Here is a 22202-nt window from a genome sequence, read left to right as displayed (position 1 = left end):
CTCCTTGTCTTTGGCCCAAAAATTATTTTTATATCTTAAGTTCTTTTAAGACCAGTGGTTCTCAACTTGGGGGTCTCCCTTTAGATCACAATCACACTTTGCGAATTCCATTGCAAGTTGAAGATTCATTTATGCAGTGTGCAGCACTGTGATTTTTGGTAGCTACAGCATTATAGAGAACTTGGTAGGGAAGTGAAAGTTGGCTGGAGGACAAACTACACACAGGAACGTGAAATTAAATGATGAGTTACCCTCTGAAAGATAAGCCAGTGCCCATCATGGAGCTACGTGTGATTCAGTCACTTTATTTAAGACTTTCTACCTGAAGAGAACTAAGTTACAGTTGTGGTATGGGCTGCTGATCAAGTTCCAGCCACAGGTGTTTATTTTTAGACTGTGTTTAGGCTGACAACAGCACAGCACCTTTCTTATAACGGTGGTGTTAGCAAATGTGGGGTGCCGACAGAAGGCTCGGGCCAGGAAGTAGGGTTGGGCATCGTTTGGATATTAACGATTCTGATTCCGATTCTGACTTTCGATTCTGGTTCTTATCGATTCAGATTCTTTGAGGGGTGGAGTTGAAACGGGTCACATTCTTATTTCACAAATAAGAGGAAAGTTTTATTTTGATTAAAAGGTGGGTTGCAGTTTGACGAGGCTGGTTTTGACTAGAGCACCGCTTACTGTGCTCCACGGCTGCAACACAACAAGCGCTTGGACGCTACGGAAACCAAAACTCGCGCATATTAATTTTGGAACCCATGATCAGATTTGAAACCAAATCCTCCAAACGATTCCAATAAAGAAACGGTTCCGATGGAATCGTAATTTTTGAAACTATTCCAATTAGGAATCTGTTCTCGATGCCCAACCCTACCAGGAAGTGGCTCAGTGTTTGCTGTAAGCATTGACATCTGACAATGCACCTGTTGGCCAATCAAAATGTACACATTCCTGGTAGATTACTTTATAAGGTGGGTGGCTTAAGTCACTTGTTTACCTGCTAATTGGTAAAGGATAGAATGATTGCCACTGTGATGACTAAGAGTTGGAAAAGCCTTCCTGATAATATGCTGTGCAGTGTTAAGGCGTTTGGTGAGCTTTCGCTTAAACTTCCTGCATTGTATTTTGTCTTGTCCCACCCCACCAGACCGGAGTGTTTAAATCCAGGAAGTCCAGTTTGAGTCTGAAGCTTTTTTTAGGGCTTTTGTCAGTCTGAACGCATCCTTGTTCCAATTTCTTTCTTTGAATCACTCTATTTACAAGTCTGTCTTCATGAGGCGATGGATTGACTTGGACATTTGACCTCGAAATTCTCGAAGAAACTTAAAACCTGTAATGGTTGTGTTGGGACCTATTTTAGTTACGGTGTGTGTGTGTGTGTGTGTGTGGGTGTGTGTGTGTGTGTGTGTGTTTCTATCTGGTCTTTTAGCTATGGTTTGGTCTTCTCCATATCTTGAGATAAATGTCTGGCTTTTGAGCAGCCAGATGCTTAACTTTCTTTTCTTAACATAAATAAAGGACCAACTTTCACGATAGGCCAATTGTTAGTCTACTGACTAAAACAATGAACATAATCTGGACTGGCACCAGATCTGTTTCAGCATTACTGCTAAATATCCGTCCACATTAGGTTTACTTTACCGATGAGTCTACCTGCAGCTGTGCTTTACATAGAGTATACATTTTTAGAAATCCCACTCCCCCGTAGCCTTACTTCTTTCCATGGAACCGCTTCCTTTCCCCTCACCAAATGTCTTTTTTTTCTCCCCCCATCTTTTCAATAAATGCTTCAGTGGTTGGGATTTGGTTCCAAAAGAAAATGTAACTCTAATGGAAGGGAAACAAAGCTATTTACAGATGATGGTACAACCCACTTTTTTTTGTCAGATTAATTAAATTTCATCTTAATTTCTAAAGCTAAGTGGTCTTTGCAGATGGTTTTCTTGGGCTTGTTTATCATAACTAAGGTTTTACTAGGCCAGTTACACAATCCCACTAGAGGTTTATTCAGTACTCATTAAAGAACTTTGAAAGCTAATTTCCAGACAGTGGAAATCAGGAAATCTCTTACGTTTACCCATATTTATGAGCGGTTAGTCTGAATTTATTGCGATACACTGTTTTAGATGGTAATTATGAGTGAGGATGTCACATTCTTCCTCTTCTTTCCTACATTAAAAACCAACGTAGATGATAAAAATTTAGGAAGGAGTTATGGATTTTGATGGAGGCCACCGTTGAAGAGCACTGATGTCTGCAGCGCTCTACAGTCAAGCAGAAACTGGTAAAGGTCAGTCATTTCTTACTTTTTTCCCCCCCCATTTTCAACGATGGTAATGAAAGGTGTAAGTGGGAAAATCCAAATTTGGAGCATACACTCATGTTAATATTAATTTCTAAATGTTAAGATAATTTTAGAAAGTGTATTACTATCAAGGCAAAGTTTCATAAGTTATAAAAAAAAAAACATTGTAAGAGTGACAAACTGCTAATACTAAATTGCAATTTTTTGCCCTAATTAGAAAAGATATTAGCATTTAATTATTAATCTTCAGTACCGCTTACGGTACCTTTTCCTATGTCAAGTGGTACTAAGTTAAACGAGAAGTTAGTTAATGGAAAACATTATTGGCTTTTAGGGATAATTTGTGAGAACTGGGAAAGTTTTCAATTGTGACAGGGCAGTTTAGTTTTATGACAAACCGCAAATGAAAGGAGACCTTATTCTCCTTTCTTAGCTTAAAATGTGTATTTTGGGATTCTATTGGAACATGTTCACATGCTTTAATGTTCAAAAAACAGACTGCAGGTGTTACAGCCAGACACTGTGGTTGCTTTTCCACCGGCTTCGAGACTCAAGGCATGATCTACTACACTAATGACACACATCAGACTGCTCCGTTATAACTAGATATTCTGCTTTTCATGAAGAAGACGTCCGCTTACCAAGGCTCATCATAGCCTCGTTTCCAACTTTGTTTTTTTATCAAAAGTATCAGTTTTATACTGTTAAGAATCTCTAAAAGTACGTGTTCGTTTGATTTCTGAGGAGGAAGGAGAGGCTGGGGTCGAATTGAAAGTTAAGCAAAAGTTTTAATGAACAACACGATGAAAACGACATGACAAAAACAAATGTTAAAGCGGACTGAATCCATGCTTCTCCTTGTGGAGTCACATAAAAACAGCCCTGAATCATTCTCAGGATCAGACATTTATTCCCTACACCTGGGTGGTTCCTCAAATGAAATCTTCCCCTATTGGTCAGATGTCTCAAAAGAAAAAGTGTACATTCCCAATCAATCCAAACTATAGGAATACACATTCTTTGTTCTAATCACGTCTGGCCTAGCAGGGAGTGGCTCCCCAAAAGCAGAAACAATAGATCTCCATGTGTGGAGACAAGGAGTTTTTCTGTGAGGACAAGGAGTCTTCTACAGCATCTACTTTCATGCTAAATAACAGACATGACCTAATTAATGAATTAATTCTTTAGAAGCTAGAGTTTGGGGTGAGGCAGACAAATGCTGATTAGGCTTAATCAGTATTGAAACATTCCTTCACTCAGTCACACAACAGTTTACATTTTTAAGTTAAATTTTTTTACCTAAAAGTATATTGTACTAAAACATAAGCATCTGCTGGGCTGTTGTTGGAATGTGAACCTGGATCTTTGTGATGCATCCTTCTCACTCCACTGCAGTGTTGGTGTCCAGCAGCACTTTGTATGAATCTGTCCTGGATTCCTTGATCTCTTTGATCAGATGTAGTCATCAGGCTGGACGACAATCTCCATCAGAGTCTGGGCTGTTTTCACCTGCGAATAAATGGCTTTGACACACTGACTTTTTGCAAAAGTCATTAGTGTTTTCATTTCAGGCAATGTCTAGGTGTGAAAACAAGGAAGAAAAATTGTGATAGGAGTTTGTCCTTGATTTGTCCATTAATTTCTCATGGAGGAGAAATGTTTCCTTTGTCATCTGTGTTTTCCAAAGTCCTTAAGACAATGGGCAAAAAGCTTCAGTCCGAAAACAAAATAAATGATCCCAAAAATCATCCGTCCATTGAAATTAGACATATAGGTCATCAATTACAAAAGCATATTAGAAATAAAAACATCACAATTTTCTTTTCTCAAATATTTAGAGTAGGCCTTTCTTTACAATTTTCCTAAGTGTTTCACACAATTTGATTATACCTATATTAAATTGATTTTCCTATTTCCATGCTATGGTCACGAGAAAAAACTGAATCTTTCCTCAGTGCCTCACAGAGACTAATTCTCTGTCGCCGGCCAACTCGGCCGGCTGTTACAGACTTTTGAAAATTGAAATGGCATAACACGGTCTGCTTTTTCAAGAACTCATAAATTTAAAATGTATAGCCTACAGGTTTTACTAGGTCGACTTTTTCACGAACTCATAAATTCAACATTTATACAAGTAAAACCAGGTCGACTTTTTTCACGAAGTCATACATTTTAAAATCTATACATGTACCCTGGTCGACGTTTTCACGAACTTTCAAATGCACGCGACTCAAACTGTGCAGTTAATACCATGGAACCTCTTTCAGGCTTTTAAGCTTAACACATACAACTCACACACAAATCACATTGCTTTTGCCTTATCGTTCTCAACGTAGTCCTCAATTGGGCATTACTTTTATCAATTACTTTTACAGATTACATACAAGTTTGACGCTGCTGATACTCTCAAACCTAAATCTCCTAAATAACTATGCAGTTTTTGATCAAACAGGAAATCTGCTCACCTTTCAATTTCGGACCCTGTGTGAGAGAGGTCAGCAGTCATCAGCCTCCAGTTTTTCAATTCGCCTTTTTTCCTTTCATCCTCAAAAAATCCACGTCGGGGTCACCAATACTGTTCAAAATAAAAAAGTTAAAACCATGCTTATGTTTTAGTACAATATACTTTTAGGTAAAAAATGTAACTTAAAAATGTAAACTGTTGTGTGACTGAGTGAAGGAATGTCTCAATACTGATTAAGCCTAATCAGCATTTGTCTGCCTCACCCCAAACTCAAGCTTCTAAAGAATTAATTAGGTCATGTCTGTTATTTAGCATGAAAGTAGATGCTGTAGAAGACTCATTGTCCTCACAGAAAAGCTCCTTGTCTCCACACATGGAGATCTATTGTTTCTGCTTTTGGGGAGCCACTCCCTGCTAGGCCAGATGTGATTAGAACAAAGAATGTGTATTCCTATAGTTTGGATTGATTGGGAATGTACACTTTTTCTTTTGAGAGACATCTGACCAATAGGGGAAGATTTCATTTGAGGAACCACCCAGGTGTAGGGAATAAATGTGTGATCCTGAGAATGATTCAGGGCTGTTTTTATGTGACTCCACAAGGAGAAGCATGGATTCAGTCCGCTGTCAGCTGCAGCTTAACATTTGTTTTTGTCATGTCGTTTTCATCGTGTTGTTCATTAAACCTTTTGCTTAACTTTCAATTCGACCCCAGCCTCTCCTTCCTCCTCAGAAATCAAACGAACATGTACTTTTAGAGATTCTTAACAATACTTGAAACACATTGCAGTGCAAATGCTAAAGTACTTTTACACCATTTACAGGTGAGAGACATTAGAATTATTGCTAATAAAAAGCGTTCGTCCCATAAAATGATTGTAGTGCGGTTTGCACGTGTTCAGAACTTTGGGTATTCAGCCCTGCACTGTCTGCTCTTGAACACACCTCCCTAGTATCCAATTAGCTCGGTTTGCTTGTATTTTATATATGACCAGCTGTTTTTATATCTTTTGTTAGATCCTTTTCAGTGGTGCTAGTAGCCAGCTTGCGGTGGAGGCTAGGCATGCTAGTGTGGGTCCCTGCACAGTTTGTAGTGATAATAGCACTGGGACACGATTTGCGTTGACTATCGATTGCAGTGAGCACATGTGGTGGGTAAGTTAATGCACCCCTGGAACACACCCTGAGTTAGATTGTCTATCCACAGCTGGCCTCTGCCCACTTCCCCTTTTCATTTGGTATTAAAGGTGCTCTAAGTGATGTCACGCGTTTTTTAGGCTACAACATTTTTTGTCACATACAGCAAACCTCTCATCACTATGCGCTAGCTGCCTGTCCCCTGTCCTGGTTCAGGGGACAGGCAGCTAGCGGATAGTGAGAGGTTTGCTGTATGTGATGAAAAATGTTGTAGCCTAAAAAACGCATGACATCACTTGGAGCACTTTCTAAGTAACTGGGAGTGTAATTGTTTTAAAAAAGAATTTACTTTTTTTTTTTTAATTGTCAGTGTTGTAATAAACATTTCTATCTCTTCTACTTAAATTTGATTGTCCTATATCTATATTTCTAACCACCCTCTTTTCAGGCACTTCCAGTCTAACCATTTAATTTTCAATAAATAGGTATTTTATTTTTGGAACCACGTCTCTGTCTTGCTTCAGTTAACGAACCTGTATAGCCTTTGTATAACTGGGTATTAGTTAAGGTAGAAGTAAAGCATATCTGTGATTCTGGTGGTGGTTACTGCTGTGGACCCACCGCACCAAAATGGGCTTCCATAGCTCTTTTCAACAAACCTTTTAATATTCCACATCTTTTATACATTATGGATACTAGTGCAGCCGATTGTTTGGCCTGTGGTATTGCTGTGGCAGCTTTATTGAGAACTGCTCATTCAAACGACTACAAACTCGACACTGCACTTCTTTGGGTCCTGACCTATACACCTGCCAAGGCTACTCATGGTAGCTAACAGCTATAGATTTATGGTGATGTTTAGATATGAAAAATATTGAATATGAATGTTACTTATTCTAACTCATTGTACCCTGAAATATAATGTACAGAAGGCCCCAAAAGCACTTAAAATGGATACTACTGACTTGTACTAGGAAAACATTGTACTACTACATTTACCTGACGGAAATGTTATGGATTAGTTAGATTTTGCCTCACTTTGACTCCCACTTTTCAAACTATTCTTTTTCCATTTCACCTTCTTCTTACACGTATGCCAGCAATGCTGTGAGCGTCAACATTCACACTGCAATTTCTTCAGAAATTAGAGCTGTCCTGGACTAAAGAAATTCTAACTTATGTCGACTAGTCGGTTTAATCGACCTATCAGTGCGCTTTCACTGATTGTTTGGACTAGAAAAGGCGCTATATAACTGCATCCATTTACTGTCTGTTAAACTGGGTTTCTCCACAAAGAATCTTGCAAAAGCACCACTTTAAATCTTGTTTAGTCATTCAGCATGAAAAAGCATAACAAATGACTTATCGACTAAAGAAAGCTTAGCCAACTAAAACAACAAATTGGTAGACTAATCAACTAAGAGGGGGCAGCTCTCTCAGAAATTGCTTTCTCTAGTTACAATTAGCCTAATGTTACTCTTCTATTTTTACCACAAAGTCCTTACAATCTAAAACGGATGAGAAAAATACAAATTATGTTAATATGTGAATTCTAATATCCATAGAAACCTTTCTCTAGAACATATTTATGGTTATGAGTGACGGAGTGAAACAAACATTTGAAAGAGGGGAGACTTGCATTTGGGTTAATTACTAATTAATAATGACCTATTAATAATGGCCGTTTGTCCCACTTAGTTCATCGTCTCAAATGCACCTTTACTCTGAGCTAAATGTTCCCGGGATTTAGCCTCTCAGGCAGGCTAATTCCTAGCGATGTACAAATCCAGCAAACCCAATTAACCTCATTCAGGAGGATTCGTACTAACCACTAGCAATTATATTAACTCTGCATAATCTGCAGTTTTATGATCTGCTTAAGTTTAGTTCCGTACAGAGGGCTTGTTTTGAGTTCGCGCTACTACCTGACAGACCAAACTTGGGTTTAAATACATCCGTAAGATAGGGTCGGACGTCGAGCTTGGTGACGTCGAAACAAGTTATGTTGACAGCTAGCTTGATGCTAGCTAGTCTTGCGTCAAGACCAGACCCCGAGTCTTAGCTAATCCCTCACCGACTCTCGTCTTCGATTCATAGATGCGGTGTGTAGTTTCAGTGTGAGTAATGCAGGATAGGTACAGCGAGATAGGCTTCGTCAAGCAAATACTCGGTTTGAATTTAGTGCCGAGAAAGAATGGCACACACCGAGGCAACGACACTCTCAACGACTTCTCAGGTGGGCTGATGTTTGGTAGCTTGTTAGCTATAACACACACACACAGACTGTGTATCGGTGCTGAAAACCTCTACGTTACTGTCGGGGGATGAATATCGCATGAAGTCGCGTCTAGTGTTTCCCTTTTAACGAACATGGCAACGTTCAAATGTATCCCTATAATAGGTAAACGTTAAGTGTTGTTGGACGCTGGGTTGTTAGCGTTAGCATTGTCCAGGTGCTGTGTTTATTCGTGAAGCTAGCTAACTTACAGCTTCATCCCAACGGTTGTCCTAATAGTCGGACCTTGTCCAAAGCGATGTGTAACAAATGTGTGAACATGTTTAAACGCGGCGTGTATATTCGATTATTATAAGATTGCGATGTTCTTAGCTATTTTAGGTGTGTAACGTTACTTTACTGTTTACTGTAGGAACATTTTTAGTAAAGACTAGTTTCTTACAGCTCCTCTATTTGTATTTTCGTGTGTGTGAATAGCCATGTGAGATGTGGAACTTACTGTGTTTCTGTTGCTCTGAACTGTTATTACATTTAACCATGACACTTTTTGTGGTGTTTCTCCCTCTCATTCCCCCTGCTCTGGCGTTTCTGAGCCCGTAAACCAGAGACATTTGGAAACTCTTCTGACCCGTTTTGGTTTGGAATCTGCGGGGTTGTGTTTCAGTCTCAACAGCCGCAAACGGAGACATTTGGCAACGCCGACACTGACGCCAGCGTTTCTCTAGGAGCCAGGAAGCCACATTAATGAATAATTGAATGCCCTAATTGAATTGCCCTAGTGCACGGTGGACCTGTAAACAACGTGCACTTTGATGGGCATGCAGTGATGTGTGTCTGCGTGCTTGTGTGTTTTTCTAGAGATGTGGTACGGAGTGTTTCTGTGGGCAGCGGTCTCCTCTCTGGTCTTCCACCTGCCGGCAGCGCTGCTCGCCCTCGCCACACTGCGCCAGCACAAGATGGCCCGATTTATTCCCATCGCCATCCTCCTCATGGGCGTCGTGGGACCAGTTTGTGGGGGAGTCCTCACCAGTAAGTCTTCTGATCTATCTATCTATCTATCTATCTATCTATCTATCTATCTATCAAGTTCATTTATTTATGTAGCACATTTAAACAGCCACTAGACAGACCAAAGTGCTTTACAGAGCAAGCATATAAGAAAATTAAAACCAGCAAGACAACGCAAAATAAAAACAGCAAAGCTAAGAGCAACCTTAAAACACAGACTCAAGTATAAAAAAGAAGAACCAACCTAAAAAGGAGATCAATATGCTAATGAGAATAAATAGGTTTTTACCAACGACTTGAAGATGGCAAGGTTGGGAGCCGTTCTGATCTCTATAGGCAGGGTGTTCCACAGACGAGGCCCTGCCACCGCAAAAGCGCGCTCCCCTCTACGCTTTAGTCTGACACGAGTGACTACCAGTCGTATACACACGTGTGTGTGTGTGTGTGTGTGTGTGTTAATTCCCTAAAAAATAACCCTTGTAGTAGGGCTGTGACAAACTATTAACTTCATATCGAATAATCTGCAGATTATTTTCTCGATTCATGGTTTAGTGCCTGTTCTTTTTGACATACGATGATCTATGAACGATATCTCGCTTCCATGTATGCCGAGTGTGTATTATGCTAGTGACAATTAAACTGATTCTGATTCTATAAAATGTCACAAAATAGTGAAACATGTCCATCTCAAAGTCCAAACTGATGACTTTACATTTCTTTTCCCCAAGATATTCAGTTTAATATGATATAAAGCAGGAAATATAGAGGAGGGAATCTCCATATTTGAGAGCCGGAAAAAACACATTTTCTTTTTTTTTTTTTAACCCTTCCCAGGCAAATGTATTCAAAACTTTTAATCTTATTCTTTCATCTTATCGACTAGAGGGGGATGGAGCTCTGGAACCTTGAAAAGCCCATTGTTCCTTTCCACCCGCCACTCGTTGTCGACAGTAACTTGCCCTTGTAGGCTGGGGGGGGGGGGGGGGGGGGGGGGGGGGGGGGGGGGGGGGGGGGGGGGGGGTTAAAAGGTGAAAAAAGATCTTTGGGGTCGGGGCGGCTAAGTCTCCTGCATGTGCTGTAAACTGGCTCCGGGGAGCCTGAAGACTGGTCTCCCACTAGGCACTCGGGGTTTGCGGTACACACACGTCCTTGTTAATGAAGGCCCTCCTAGGGCCTAGGGATCGGTGGGCGGGGGACAACACACACACACACACACCCCCCCACCTCCAAAAAAAAAAACCACACACACCATACAACAAACAACACACACTATCAAACTCGCCCTTCAACAAAAAACAAACACAACATCTTAAAATTACGGTGTCAGGTTAACCCTAGAACGGTGTCCTCGGTGTCAGAGGTAAAAACGGGGGGAAACATGAAAAATTACTTTCACTTAACGATTTTCAAAATAGTTGGAGATTATTTTTCTATATCGCTGGACTAATCTTTGCAGCTCTAACAAGTACTACGGTCATTTTAACTCTCATATTCAGATAAAATGCTTCCGCTGTAGTGCCCAGCTGTCATAAAGGACCGCAGATTTGCAACACTAGCAGGCTGAGGTGGACAAAACGCAGGACAGAGAAGATCGGCATTCAGGTTTAATTTAGACAATACTAATCCAGTAAAATGTGCTCGTGTCAGGACAGATTATATATTAGTGAACTGTGATTTTGTAACAGTAAAAGGGTTTGTCAAAGAGTGATTATTTAACTTAACTATTCATTACTCAATTCAGTTTTCCTGACTTTTGGAAGATAATGTGGCGTAAAAAGATTTCTGTCTCATCAGAGATTAGTAGGGCTGTCCTTGATTAGTCGACTAACACTAATACCATTTTATTGACTAATTGATTAGTTGATTTAATGGTCATATCTGTAAAACTGAGTTTCTCCATAATGAATCGTGCAAAAAGCACCACTTTAAATATAAATATTGTGTTTACCAGAGATGTGCTCAGGAGTTTCTTGGAAATAAATCATTAAGCATGAAAAAGCATAAAAAATGACTTATCGACTAAAGAAATCTTACTCGACTAATGGCTAATTTATGCTTCAGCGTTAAATCTACAACGTGGCTACCGACGCAGGTATGCAGAGATACCGACCCTACGCCGTAGTCTGACGTCACCTCTCAAAAAATGTAACTACACGTTGCGGTGATGCAGAATGCAACAACTGTGATTGGTCCGCTCGGCCGTGGTTTGGTAGCGATTCATTTCCCCCGACTCATTTCCTGGTTCTCCTTCTGCATAACGAACATGGAATCAAGGAGAGGGTTAACTTCTCCTGCTCCAGATTTCCCAACGTGGTCAGAATGAACAGGGGAGACACTTTGGTTCTCTCACTAGGAGTCTAGAGTCGCACTGGAGGCAAAAGAGACAGATTAGAAGAAAAAAAACCTACAGATTAGTCGACTAACCAGGGACAGCCTTAGCGATTAGGTCAAACTAAACCTTAAATCTGTTGAATAATGTGTTTGCCGGTTTTTTTTTTTTTAAAGGTGCAGCCATAGCAGGTGTGTACAAGGCTGCAGGAAAGAGGATGATGTCTTTGGAGGCTCTATTTTTCGGTGTGGGACAATCTTTCTGTGTCCTCATCATCTCCTTCTTCAGGGTGCTTGCCACCCTTTAGCAGCACCGAAGCCTGCCTGGCTGGCCTGCTGGCTGGCCTGCTGGCTGGCCTGCTGGCTGGTTCGCTGGCTGGTTCGCTGGCTAGCCTGCTGGTTGGCTCGCTGGCTGGTTCGCTGGCTGGCCCCGATGCTGCCGGCTGAGTCGGACGGTCGCACCTTCTCTTGGCGGGACCCGAGTTTAACACGGTACAAGACTAGCTCCCTGGCAAATCCCGGTACCCATGTAAACCAGTAGGGCCCGGGACATGACGTAATTTTCCTCCTGACGGACCAAGACCAGAGCGGATTTGATTGAACTATGAAAGAAAGAGAGCATTGTGTAAACTGGAGGTGTGTGTTTGCAGCACTAAGCCTTCTGAAAGATGTCCACTGCAGGACAGCACAATGCTGCTTTCACATCACAGGCTAACCACACTACATACACTTTTCTCTGATCTTTAAAATATATTGAAGATGCGCTCGCAGGGTTAGCAGCATTTTTAAATAATATTATTAAATAATTATTAATAGTTCTTCCTGTGTGGTGTGAAGGCAGTAGGATGCTGTTCTCCCCTATCGCCGGGGTTGCAATTTAGCAGCAGGATGACACTAACCTTTCTCAGGGGGTGTGTGTGTGTGTGTGTGTGTCTGTGTGTCTGTGTGTCTGTGTCTCTTTTTCACTATCGGTCTGACAACAGTTTGACTCATGCAATGACTGCCGAGAGACCGAATAACAGGCAGGAAGATGATGGTTATATGCAAGATTCTGGCTTTTTTTCCCTCGAGGCCTTAACTTCTTTTTTTTGACTTCCAAAGTGGTGTTTATCTTCAGGGCTGTCTTTCTTTAACACGGTCTCCTGCTCCTTTCATTCTGGTCTGACTGCCTGTGTGTTACTGTTCATTCTTAATAAGTTAGAAGCACCTGCAACATGTTCCCTTCTAGCTTTCTCAGCCAATTTATTTCAGACAAGCCTACAAGTGAAGAGGTTTTTATGGGTAATGTTTTTATGGGACACATTTTTATTTTTTTTATTCTGCCCTGCAAATGCAGCCTATAGAATGTCTTCAGTTGCTCATCATCTTGGTTGGTTTGGTTGTGAGTGATGTTTGAACACCAGTCCGCTCAGATTACCAAACAACCCCCTAAAAGAGTTTGTGATCGTTTCTTTTCTCTCTTTGAATGATAGTATGTTTTTACAGGTGTGTCATTTTGGGACACTGAACTGATTTGTATATATTCTAAATTATTTCCAGGTCTTTGTAGCTTTTTAATCTTTATGACCAAATATGTTTTGCTATTTTTATTTCTCTGCACTACATGTATTACAATGTAATACGATGATTGAACAGAAGTGCAGTTGTTAGTTGTCGGGCTCATCATATTCCCCCAGTCCTCCGTGGCTGCTTTTAGTTGCTTTGGTAGCCGACAGGTGCTTCTGAATCACTATCCCGTGCAGCATACAGACAAATGTGAACTCTACACGTCCAACTTTGACCTGTATGAGAAAAAAGATGGAGCTTACAAATGATGCTGTTTCTGTTTTAACAACTACTTACTCTAGTAGTGATTTACACTAGCTGCTGACGCCACTACCAGAAATGTATTTACTGTTGGCCAGTTGTGACAGGAGTCACTTTTCCATTGGTTTTGATTTTATTTTTGTATCTTTGTCTTGATGAAAAGCTGCTTCTGTAAAAACTGCATCAAGAAATGATTTGGCATGAGCCATACACATTTGGTTTCATTGAATTTTGATGTCTTCTCTGGACTAGAAACGGGGCTAGGTGAATCCGCTGGAGCAGGGGTGTCTAAATCAACTTGACTAAAAATGGGAAATGAGTCACATCCAGGGCCAGAAATGTAGAGTCTATTGACATGCTTTTATTTAAGTGAAACGGTCAAATATTTTGACTGTATTATTGCATGTCTCATATAGTCTTCTCACATACAATTTGGTCTGCGTAAAGCCCTGAAAAAGTCAGCAAAAAAGTTCCTTAGCCATCTCAGACTTCAGCAAATCTCGCTTTAATGGTGCAGAACTCCAGACAAATATGCAAGTTATCAAAAATAACCACGCAGAAATAACCACGCAGTGGCCCTGGAGCTTTTGAGGGTCTGGGGCTGTTGCTGGCTTCCCCCAGTTAAGAATTGAATCTAGCTATGAATGGAACAGAGACGAGACGCGGGGCAAAGATCCAGGGGGCCAGACGCATAATCTAAAGATTCACAACTAAAACGGTGTACGCACAAAGACAGACGTGCAGACATGTTTTTGGCGCACGTACGCCTCATTCTGTTTTTATAAATCTGTGGTTGTGGAGCAGACTTTACAAAGTGCTTCCCAATGCAGGATTACATGAAAAGATCACCAACAGGGAGATGATGCTCAAATGTAAATTTATAGAGTGATAAAACTCATCACTTGTAAATCTTATAAATGCACCTTTGACATTTAACACAACGCTGATAACAATCCGGTATATTGTCCTACCTGTAACAGCCTGAACAGTGTTTTACCATAAGGTTACATCCTAATCACATCCTTACCATATCGCCCACAGCTATCTCTAGAAAACGGTAGTCTGCGTGAGGTGCTTCTTTTAGAAATATATGTGATGTGTGGGAAATGGCGTATGCATGTTTTTATGCTTTAACATCCTTTAAAGGTGCCCTGCCACATGTATTTCATGACTTTGTGGTGGTGTCTGAAGTTCTACCATGGACTCTAACATTTTTTGTGGAAAAAATGCCTTGGTTACCTTGTTTCAAGCCATTATAGCGTGGTATAGAAAGCCTGCAGGAAGACTCTGCTCGATTTGTGCCAGTTCTCATTAATATTCAACAAGCTAAGCTGCTTGACTCTGATTAGCTAACAGCTAGCCAATGAGAGCCTGGCTATCAGCATGCTTTACCCAGCACCACTGGGCGAGCTTATGAATAGTAATGAGCTCAGGCAACATGTCAGACTGACCAGCTGTTGTAATTGGTCTGATTTCTCCGCTTATTTCTGTTCAGTGGCTAGAGCTGACAGAGGAGGCAGCAGTTCATTTTCACATTCACCACATAACACAAACACATATGGACCTTACATATTTCAAAAAATACCAGGTAAAACGGTTTTGTGTGGCAGGGCACCTTTAAACATCTGGCCCCATCTGTGGAGTGGAGTTTGAGTCGTATATTTTCTGTCAGTTTCCTACTTTGTGGTTTATTTTAATTCTGGTGCAGATCGTTTTGCGCATTCCAATTGGAAATATTGTTTTCCTATATTTTGCTGCGTGTGCCATTTTAATCTTCATGATCCCAGGATTGGGAGTAAAGAGAGAGCAAACTGCAGATTTTCGTATAACCCCAAAAATTATTTCTTTAACCCTTCAAACCAAAGATGGCTTGAATTTTCTTTTCCATGTACTTCACTAGCTACACTTGAGTTCTGTTACATCTGAAGGAGTAGTCTCACAGTGCATGTAGATGTGCAACAAATCAAGAATGTTTGACTCATGTTTAGTTCTGGGAAGTACAATCTATAAAACCATGAAAGGAAATAATGTTGACTTTAACACCAACATGCTCAGATTGTAAGGACAAGACTACAGACGTTCAGCACCCATGGGACCGACAACGGGACAGGAATTGTTTCAAACTGCTAGTTAGCTGAAATTTTAGAGACCAGCAGCAAAGGCTATTTTTTGCCTTGGTCTTCTTGTAGAAACATTTTAATGGTGGGTCTTTTAGAGCCTCAAGAGATTTCCTGCTACACCACGCCACTAACTTCTTCAGATTTGTAATTTCAGTGTGGAAAAACTCACTGTGTGGCATCGCACTGAACATATTTTTGGAAGTGCACGGCCATTAGAGGAGAGTGAAATTAAAGTTATATTATTGTTCCTACAAAGACTTGGTGACGCCGTGAAAAAGTCCGAGCACCTTACTGAAACTCGTGGCTGATGCAGAAACAAATGAGCCTTGTTTGAAACGAACCCTTGGCCTTGCTTTTACGCTGTACGTTTTGGAGAATGTTTATTTTTTTATGGTTGTGTAATTTAGCTCTTTGAGAATATGTGTGTGTCCTCTGTGGTTCTGTTACAGCAGCACATGTTGGCATGGATAAAACCTTGACATTGACAACTTTAGTCTGGAAATGTTCAACAATAAGGGTTGCCCGATGGCCCGGGGCAAGTAAATCTAACAATGCACTCGCCCTGTTTGGGCGTCATCGTATCATAATCATTTGATTCAAATGTCCCGTTGGCCAATCAAGGATTGAGTTGGTGCTTGATGCTTTTGACTGTTTTCCCGACATCTTTTCACACTTTTGATTTTTTTTAATTTTATTTTTGTTTAATTTGGTGAAATTTTTTGACGTTTTTTTTTTTAATGGGTTTTTCTCCCCATTTTGTCCAATCTTGTTTTCGATGGGTTTTTTGTGAAAGAAAAATCTTAGTGTTGACCCCAGAGCTGGTAGTCAACATTTTTTGTGTGTCCTGTTGGGCATCTTCATCAGCTGGGTTGACTACTCTATGTGCGTATGATTTCAGAGCTTTTTAGTAAGGTCTATTTCGTTACGAGTTCCGTTGATCTTCTCATCCGACCCATGTTAAGACCATAAACATGAATTCCACATGTTGTACTCTTGTATCGAGAGAGAGAGAAAAAGGTCAGAGGTCAAAGTAGTAAATGTCCATGGAGCTTACAATGTCCAGGAGCATAAAGCAGGCAAGAGAATGTTAATTCACAGTGTTAAGCCAACACTAAAGGAACATTAAGTAACACTAATGAAGTAGCTGCCCTCTGATTGGTACATATGCCAGGCTTATTTCTCCTAAGGAAGGGGAAGGAAACAGTGGAATAATAAAATTATTAATGCTAAATTAAACTAATGAGATCTTAAATTCTAATAATTTGACTAATCTGACTCCGTGACCCCCGTAACAAAAACATTGTGTAGTCTGAACCCTGCATTAGTTTGGGCTAGCTGGACCTTATAAATTGTCTAAACTGGCATGTCAACGTTGAGAGATCATAATTGTGATGAAATCCTAATTTTGACTATACCAAGAATTTATTTCATCATTTTTTTATCATTCCCTACATTTTTTTTTTTTAATTTCTACTTGGTGTTTATTTTTCTGGCAGAGATGGGCTTCCGTACTTGAGTTGTCCCATACAATCATTTTGAAAATTGTCATCAAGCTCCCTGACTCCTGTGATGTTCTTTTAATTACAATTAATTTTTTTTTTGCCGGGTGTATTGATGCAAATGATTTTTGATCCATAGCCAAGTTATGTAAGTAAATTACAAATGTCAAAGTAATGCTCAGTATCTGCTGTAATGGAACCATTTATCTCCACATTCCTGGACTGATTTTGTTCCGTTTTAGGTAAATGGGAAATTGTTTTAAATATTGAGTAAATTAAGTGCCAATGGTTAATATTTTCATGGAATAAAAATGTTTCAACTATCATGTTGTGGTGCATCTTCATGTCCTTTATCCCCCTCTAGTGGTGAGAGCTGCTTTCTTCATTTAAAACTGGGCTCTCCATCTCCAAGGACCCCACAGCTGACAAAGAGACGGAGCAGGGACCCCGATAGATAGATAGATAGATAGATAGATAGATAGATAGAGCTGCATATTAAACCGGCCTACAATGATGTGTGGGGAGGTCCTAGAACCTTTTAAATATACCTTCTTTTTTTTATGGGAGTGTAAGGGTGTAACTTTGCTTTGAGAAGTCAGGGGGGGCGCACAAAACAGGGGGTCTGGGGGTCCTCTGCCAGAAAAATATTTTCCCAATCTGCTCAGTTACTGGGATTTTCACGCACAACCGTTTCTAGGGTTTACAAAGAATGGTCTGAAAAAGGAAAAACATCCAGGATGCTGCAGTCCTGGGGGGCCAAAATGCCTTGTTGATGCTAGAGGTCAGAGGAGAATGGGCCAACTGATTCCAGCTGATAGAAGATCAACTTTGACTCAAATAACCTCTCGTTACAACCGAGGTATGCAGCAAAGCATTTGTGAAGCCACAACATGAACAACCTTGAGGGGGATGGTCTACACCAGCAGAAGACCCCCCCGGGTACCACTCATCTCCACTAAAAATAGGAAAATGAGGCTACAATTTGCACGAGCTCACCAAAATTGGACAGTTGAAGACTGTAAAAATGTTGCCTGGTCTGATGAGTCTCGATTTCTGTTGAGACATTCAGATGGTAGAGTCAGAATTTGGCGTGAACAGAATGAGAACATGGATCCATCATGCCTTGTTACCTCTGGGCAGGCTGCTGCTAGTGGTGGTGTAATGGTGTGGGGGATGTTTTCTTGGCACACTTTAGCCCCCTTAGTACCAACTGGGCATTGTTTAAATGCCACAGCCTACCTGAGCATTGTTTCTGACCATGTCCATCCCTTTATGACCACCATGTACCCATCCTCTGATGGCTACTTCCAGCAGGATAATGCACCATGTCACAAAGCTCCAATCATTTCAAATTGGTTTCTTGAACATGACAATGAGTTGTAGGTATAAAGTTAGAAATGAAGGGGGGGGGGCTATCTATTACAAGCTGATCAAATAGGGTATGTACATGCTTACATTGTTGGCTGACACCCTGATCTTAAAGATGTTCATAACAGCAGTCACCTTGAGATATCACCCTGCATGTCGTGGGGTGGTACAGATGGAACCTAATTTTTGTGCGTAGGTTTTTCTTATTTTTTTTGGTCTTTTTCTGTTCTTTTTTTTTTTTCTTTTTTATGTGTAATTTGAATGACGGTTTCATGGTCATCACACAAACACGTTTTCAAACCTCAAAATACATATAGGTGCGTAAATGTAGGCACATATACACACACACATACACTTGCACACCCCTATATCTGCCTATACTATGATGTAGAAGTAAACCAGTTTTATATACTTAGATTAAAACAAAGAATAATTTTCTTACAGGTTTATAGAATGTTTATCTTAAGGATTTGTAGTAAACAAAATGCAACAGAGAAAATCTTTGGTAGTCAGCCCATAGACCTATCCGATGTTTCATGTGCACTTTAAAGATAATATCTTTGAATGTTAATGGGATAAATAATGTCATAAAAAGAAAAAAAATGATGTTAGAGATGGAGAAAGATAAAGCGGATATAATCTATTTGCAAGAAACTCACTTGGAAAAACAGGAACATGAGAAATTAAAGAAAATAACAAAAAGCCAGGTTTATTATACAGTTAATTATTTGACTGTAAATTTACAATAAATTACAGGTTACTAGTTGCATGACTTTCACAGTAAGTTACTGTATCATTTTTACAGTAAATAATTGTGAAATGACAGCTGTATACTGTGACTTCACAGTAATTATGCCGTCACATTACTGTGATTTAGCAGTAAGCTGCTGTAGAATTACTGTAAAACCGTTACATATTTACTGTAATAAAGCAGCATTTTGCTGTGAAATTACATTATCTTGCTGTATATAATCACAATAATATCCTGTATATTTTAATTTTTACTGTAAAATTAATGCAACTCAGTAGCCAGTAATTTGCTGTGAATTTACAGTGAACAAGACTGTAAATTTGACATGTGATTTTACCAGACCTATACCAACATGTTTTGCATCTGGTCAATAAAAACAACAAAGCAAATACCATTTTAACCTTTTAATGAATACAATCAAACATGTACAGTTAAATAAGTAGTAAAATTCAACATCTTTTTCTTTTGGCAGTTGTAATTCATTGATACATTAGAACAGGGGTGTCAAACTCAGTTTCCCAGAGGGCCACACTGGAAAATGAGAACCACATCAAGGGCCAGACATGGAGAGATTATTGATATGCTTTTATTTAAGAGAAAAAGTCAAATATTTTGACTGTATTATTGCATGACTCAAAATGTAAGTCTTCTCACTTACAATTTGGGCCTCATAATGCCCCAAAAACGTTCCTCAGCCAGCGAAAAATACGTTGAATAAAGCACCAAGAAAGTTGGAAAAAGGCCGGGGAAAAAAAGAGTTTAAATTGTCTGAGATAGTGCCAAAAACATCGTAAAAGTGCCAAAAAACTTCCGAAAAAGTGGCAAAACATTTAGTAAAGCATCAAAAACGTTAAAACAAAGTGCCTAAAGCATTGAAAAAAAAAGCATAAACCGCGGGAAAAGGCGTCAGAAAAAATAAAGCACAAAAAAAAATATATATATATATATATATTTATACTTTTTGTGCTTTATTTATTTATTTTTTTTCTTATATATATATATATATATATATATATATATATATATATATATATATATATATATATATATATATATATATATATATAAAGAAGCACCAAAGACTTAGGTGGGCCTAAATTTATTGTGAATCTAAATGGAAATGTGGGCCGGATCAAAACCTGCGAGGGGCCGGATTTGGCCCTCGGGCCTTGAGTTTGACACGTGCATTAGAACATTATTACCAATGTGATAATGACATAAATCACCTCACAGGAATGCATTGGTACATTTAAACATTAGAACATTATCTTAAACAACAACAATACTACGACCATCTTCCAACCTGGGTGTATTCAGAGTAGGCCTACATGGTGTCCCTGTACTTTAATCCATTCCATCTACATCAACATCCATTCAAAGTCCACAAGTTTTCTCACGAGTCTGCTCACATGTGGGTTGATGCCTCCAAGCTGTTTCTTCTTCGATTTGGAGCCCATCTCAGGGTTAATACCCAAGAAGCACCTGTAAACAATATGCCAAGACAACAACTTTCAGTACTGCATATTATATTGCTCATTATATTTTACATTTAAAGGAATGCTCCAGAGTAAAAAACAACCTGGGGTCTATTTATGTTGATAATGGGTTAAAACTTTCATTTGGGAGTAAAATTACATTAATCGGAGCAGTTTTGAGCAAGACCATTATTTACATTAAAAATACTTTATAGCGTATTGCAGTGGGAATACGTCCATGTCAAAATAAATTGCTATTTGCAAAGCAAATCGGGTGGTAGTGTCCATGGGTATCCTACAGATAAACCGTATTGCAAACTTTTAAAGTGAACAGAGAGGCTATCACAAGGGAGTGCAAAGGAAACACAAAAAAACTTGTGAAAAAAAGGTGCTTGAGTTTCTTGTTGCCGACAACGGCAGACGCTAACGCGATTTTAAGTCCTCCACAACGAAATACAGTCACTATTTACACCGTTTTAGCTGTATTTTAACCGGACCTGTCTGGCCGCAGTTTTTCCGTTGTTTGCAAAACCTTCCTCCGCTCCGTTAGCTAACGTCTAGGTATTTGTTGTGCTAACGGCTAGTTAGACTGCCTGCTAGCGGGAGTTAAAGCGAACCACTCAGGATTTTGCCTCCTTGGAAAACTATTCTATATTTTGGTAGCAGTAACGGGCTATCCACAGCTTGCTAATACAAGCAGGAGCACCTGCATTGTATTTCGACTTGTGAAGGTTTTTAGGTTTTAGGAGAAGGCCTCCATCAACGTTGCTACTAGCTAAACTAGCAAGCTACACGATGCCCCCCCTCAGCTGTTCACCTGGCTGTGACTCGTGCCTCCTGTTCAGCCAGAAGATAGTGGAACTTGAAGCCAGAATATCGACTCTCCACCAGATCAAGGCAAGTGAAGAGTTCCTCGACTCCATTATCATTGGAAGTTCCCCTCACACACACTAATGTCGGATGTCTTGATTCCACTGTGCCCTGCAATACTCTCACCCCACCACGCACTAATACAACCTCTGTCCCTGTTGTCTCTCCTCGGCTTCTGCCGAGGACCCAGCCAGCTCTGCTGACCAGCTCCACTCCACACCAGCCTGAGCCATGGCGTGTAAGCAAGCACCAGAGCAGGCGGTCAGGACAACGCTCAGCCCCAGCCCAACCCCTACAACTAGAAAACCGCTACAGCATTCTGACGAACGACGAGGAGTTCCCTTCTCTGCCACGTCCCCACGCAGCTCATCCTGGTCCATCCACACAGTCGACGCGCCCATTGAGGGCGGACTCATCAACCTCCACGCTGGTCATCGGAAGCTCCATGGTAAGGGACCTCCACATTCCCCCTTTACCTAGCGGTCCCTCCAAGGTCTACTGCTTCCCCGGTGCCAAGGTCCGTGACATCCAGCACAAACTTCCCGGCATCCTCGCCCGCCACGCCAAGGTCGACAACATCATCGTGCATGTGGGCACAAACGACATCAGAGAGGGACGGTCGACAGCACTCGGAGAGACTTCACCACTCTCCTCTCCACCCTGATGGGCACAGGTAAGCGGATTGTCATCTCTGGGCCTCTACCTACCTACAGGAAGGGTGCGGAGAGATGGTCCAGACTGTTCTGGCTCCACACCTGGCTGGAACCACTCTGCACTTCCCTGAGCATTCCCTATGTCGACAACTTCAACTTGTTCTGGGAGATGCCCAACC

The 22202-nt window shown here is 40.5% G+C and overlaps 1 protein-coding gene across 1 annotated transcript; it reads left to right on the top strand.

The window, feature by feature from the left end:
- The first annotated feature begins 7903 nt into the window (after positions 1–7903).
- Positions 7904–13479, top strand: tmem170a (transmembrane protein 170A). Its single transcript, XM_039807710.1, has 3 exons — positions 7904–8145; positions 9004–9174; positions 11659–13479. The coding sequence occupies exons 1-3, from the start codon at positions 8034–8036 to the stop codon at positions 11787–11789; spliced, it is 414 nt and encodes a 137-aa protein (XP_039663644.1). The 5' UTR covers positions 7904–8033; the 3' UTR covers positions 11790–13479.
- The last annotated feature ends 8723 nt before the right edge of the window (positions 13480–22202 follow it).

The sequence above is a fragment of the Perca fluviatilis genome, chromosome 8 (assembly GCF_010015445.1).
Source record: "Perca fluviatilis chromosome 8, GENO_Pfluv_1.0, whole genome shotgun sequence".
In the NCBI taxonomy this organism is placed as follows: Eukaryota; Metazoa; Chordata; class Actinopteri; order Perciformes; family Percidae; genus Perca; species Perca fluviatilis.
This window is presented reverse-complemented; position numbering and strand designations above follow the sequence as displayed.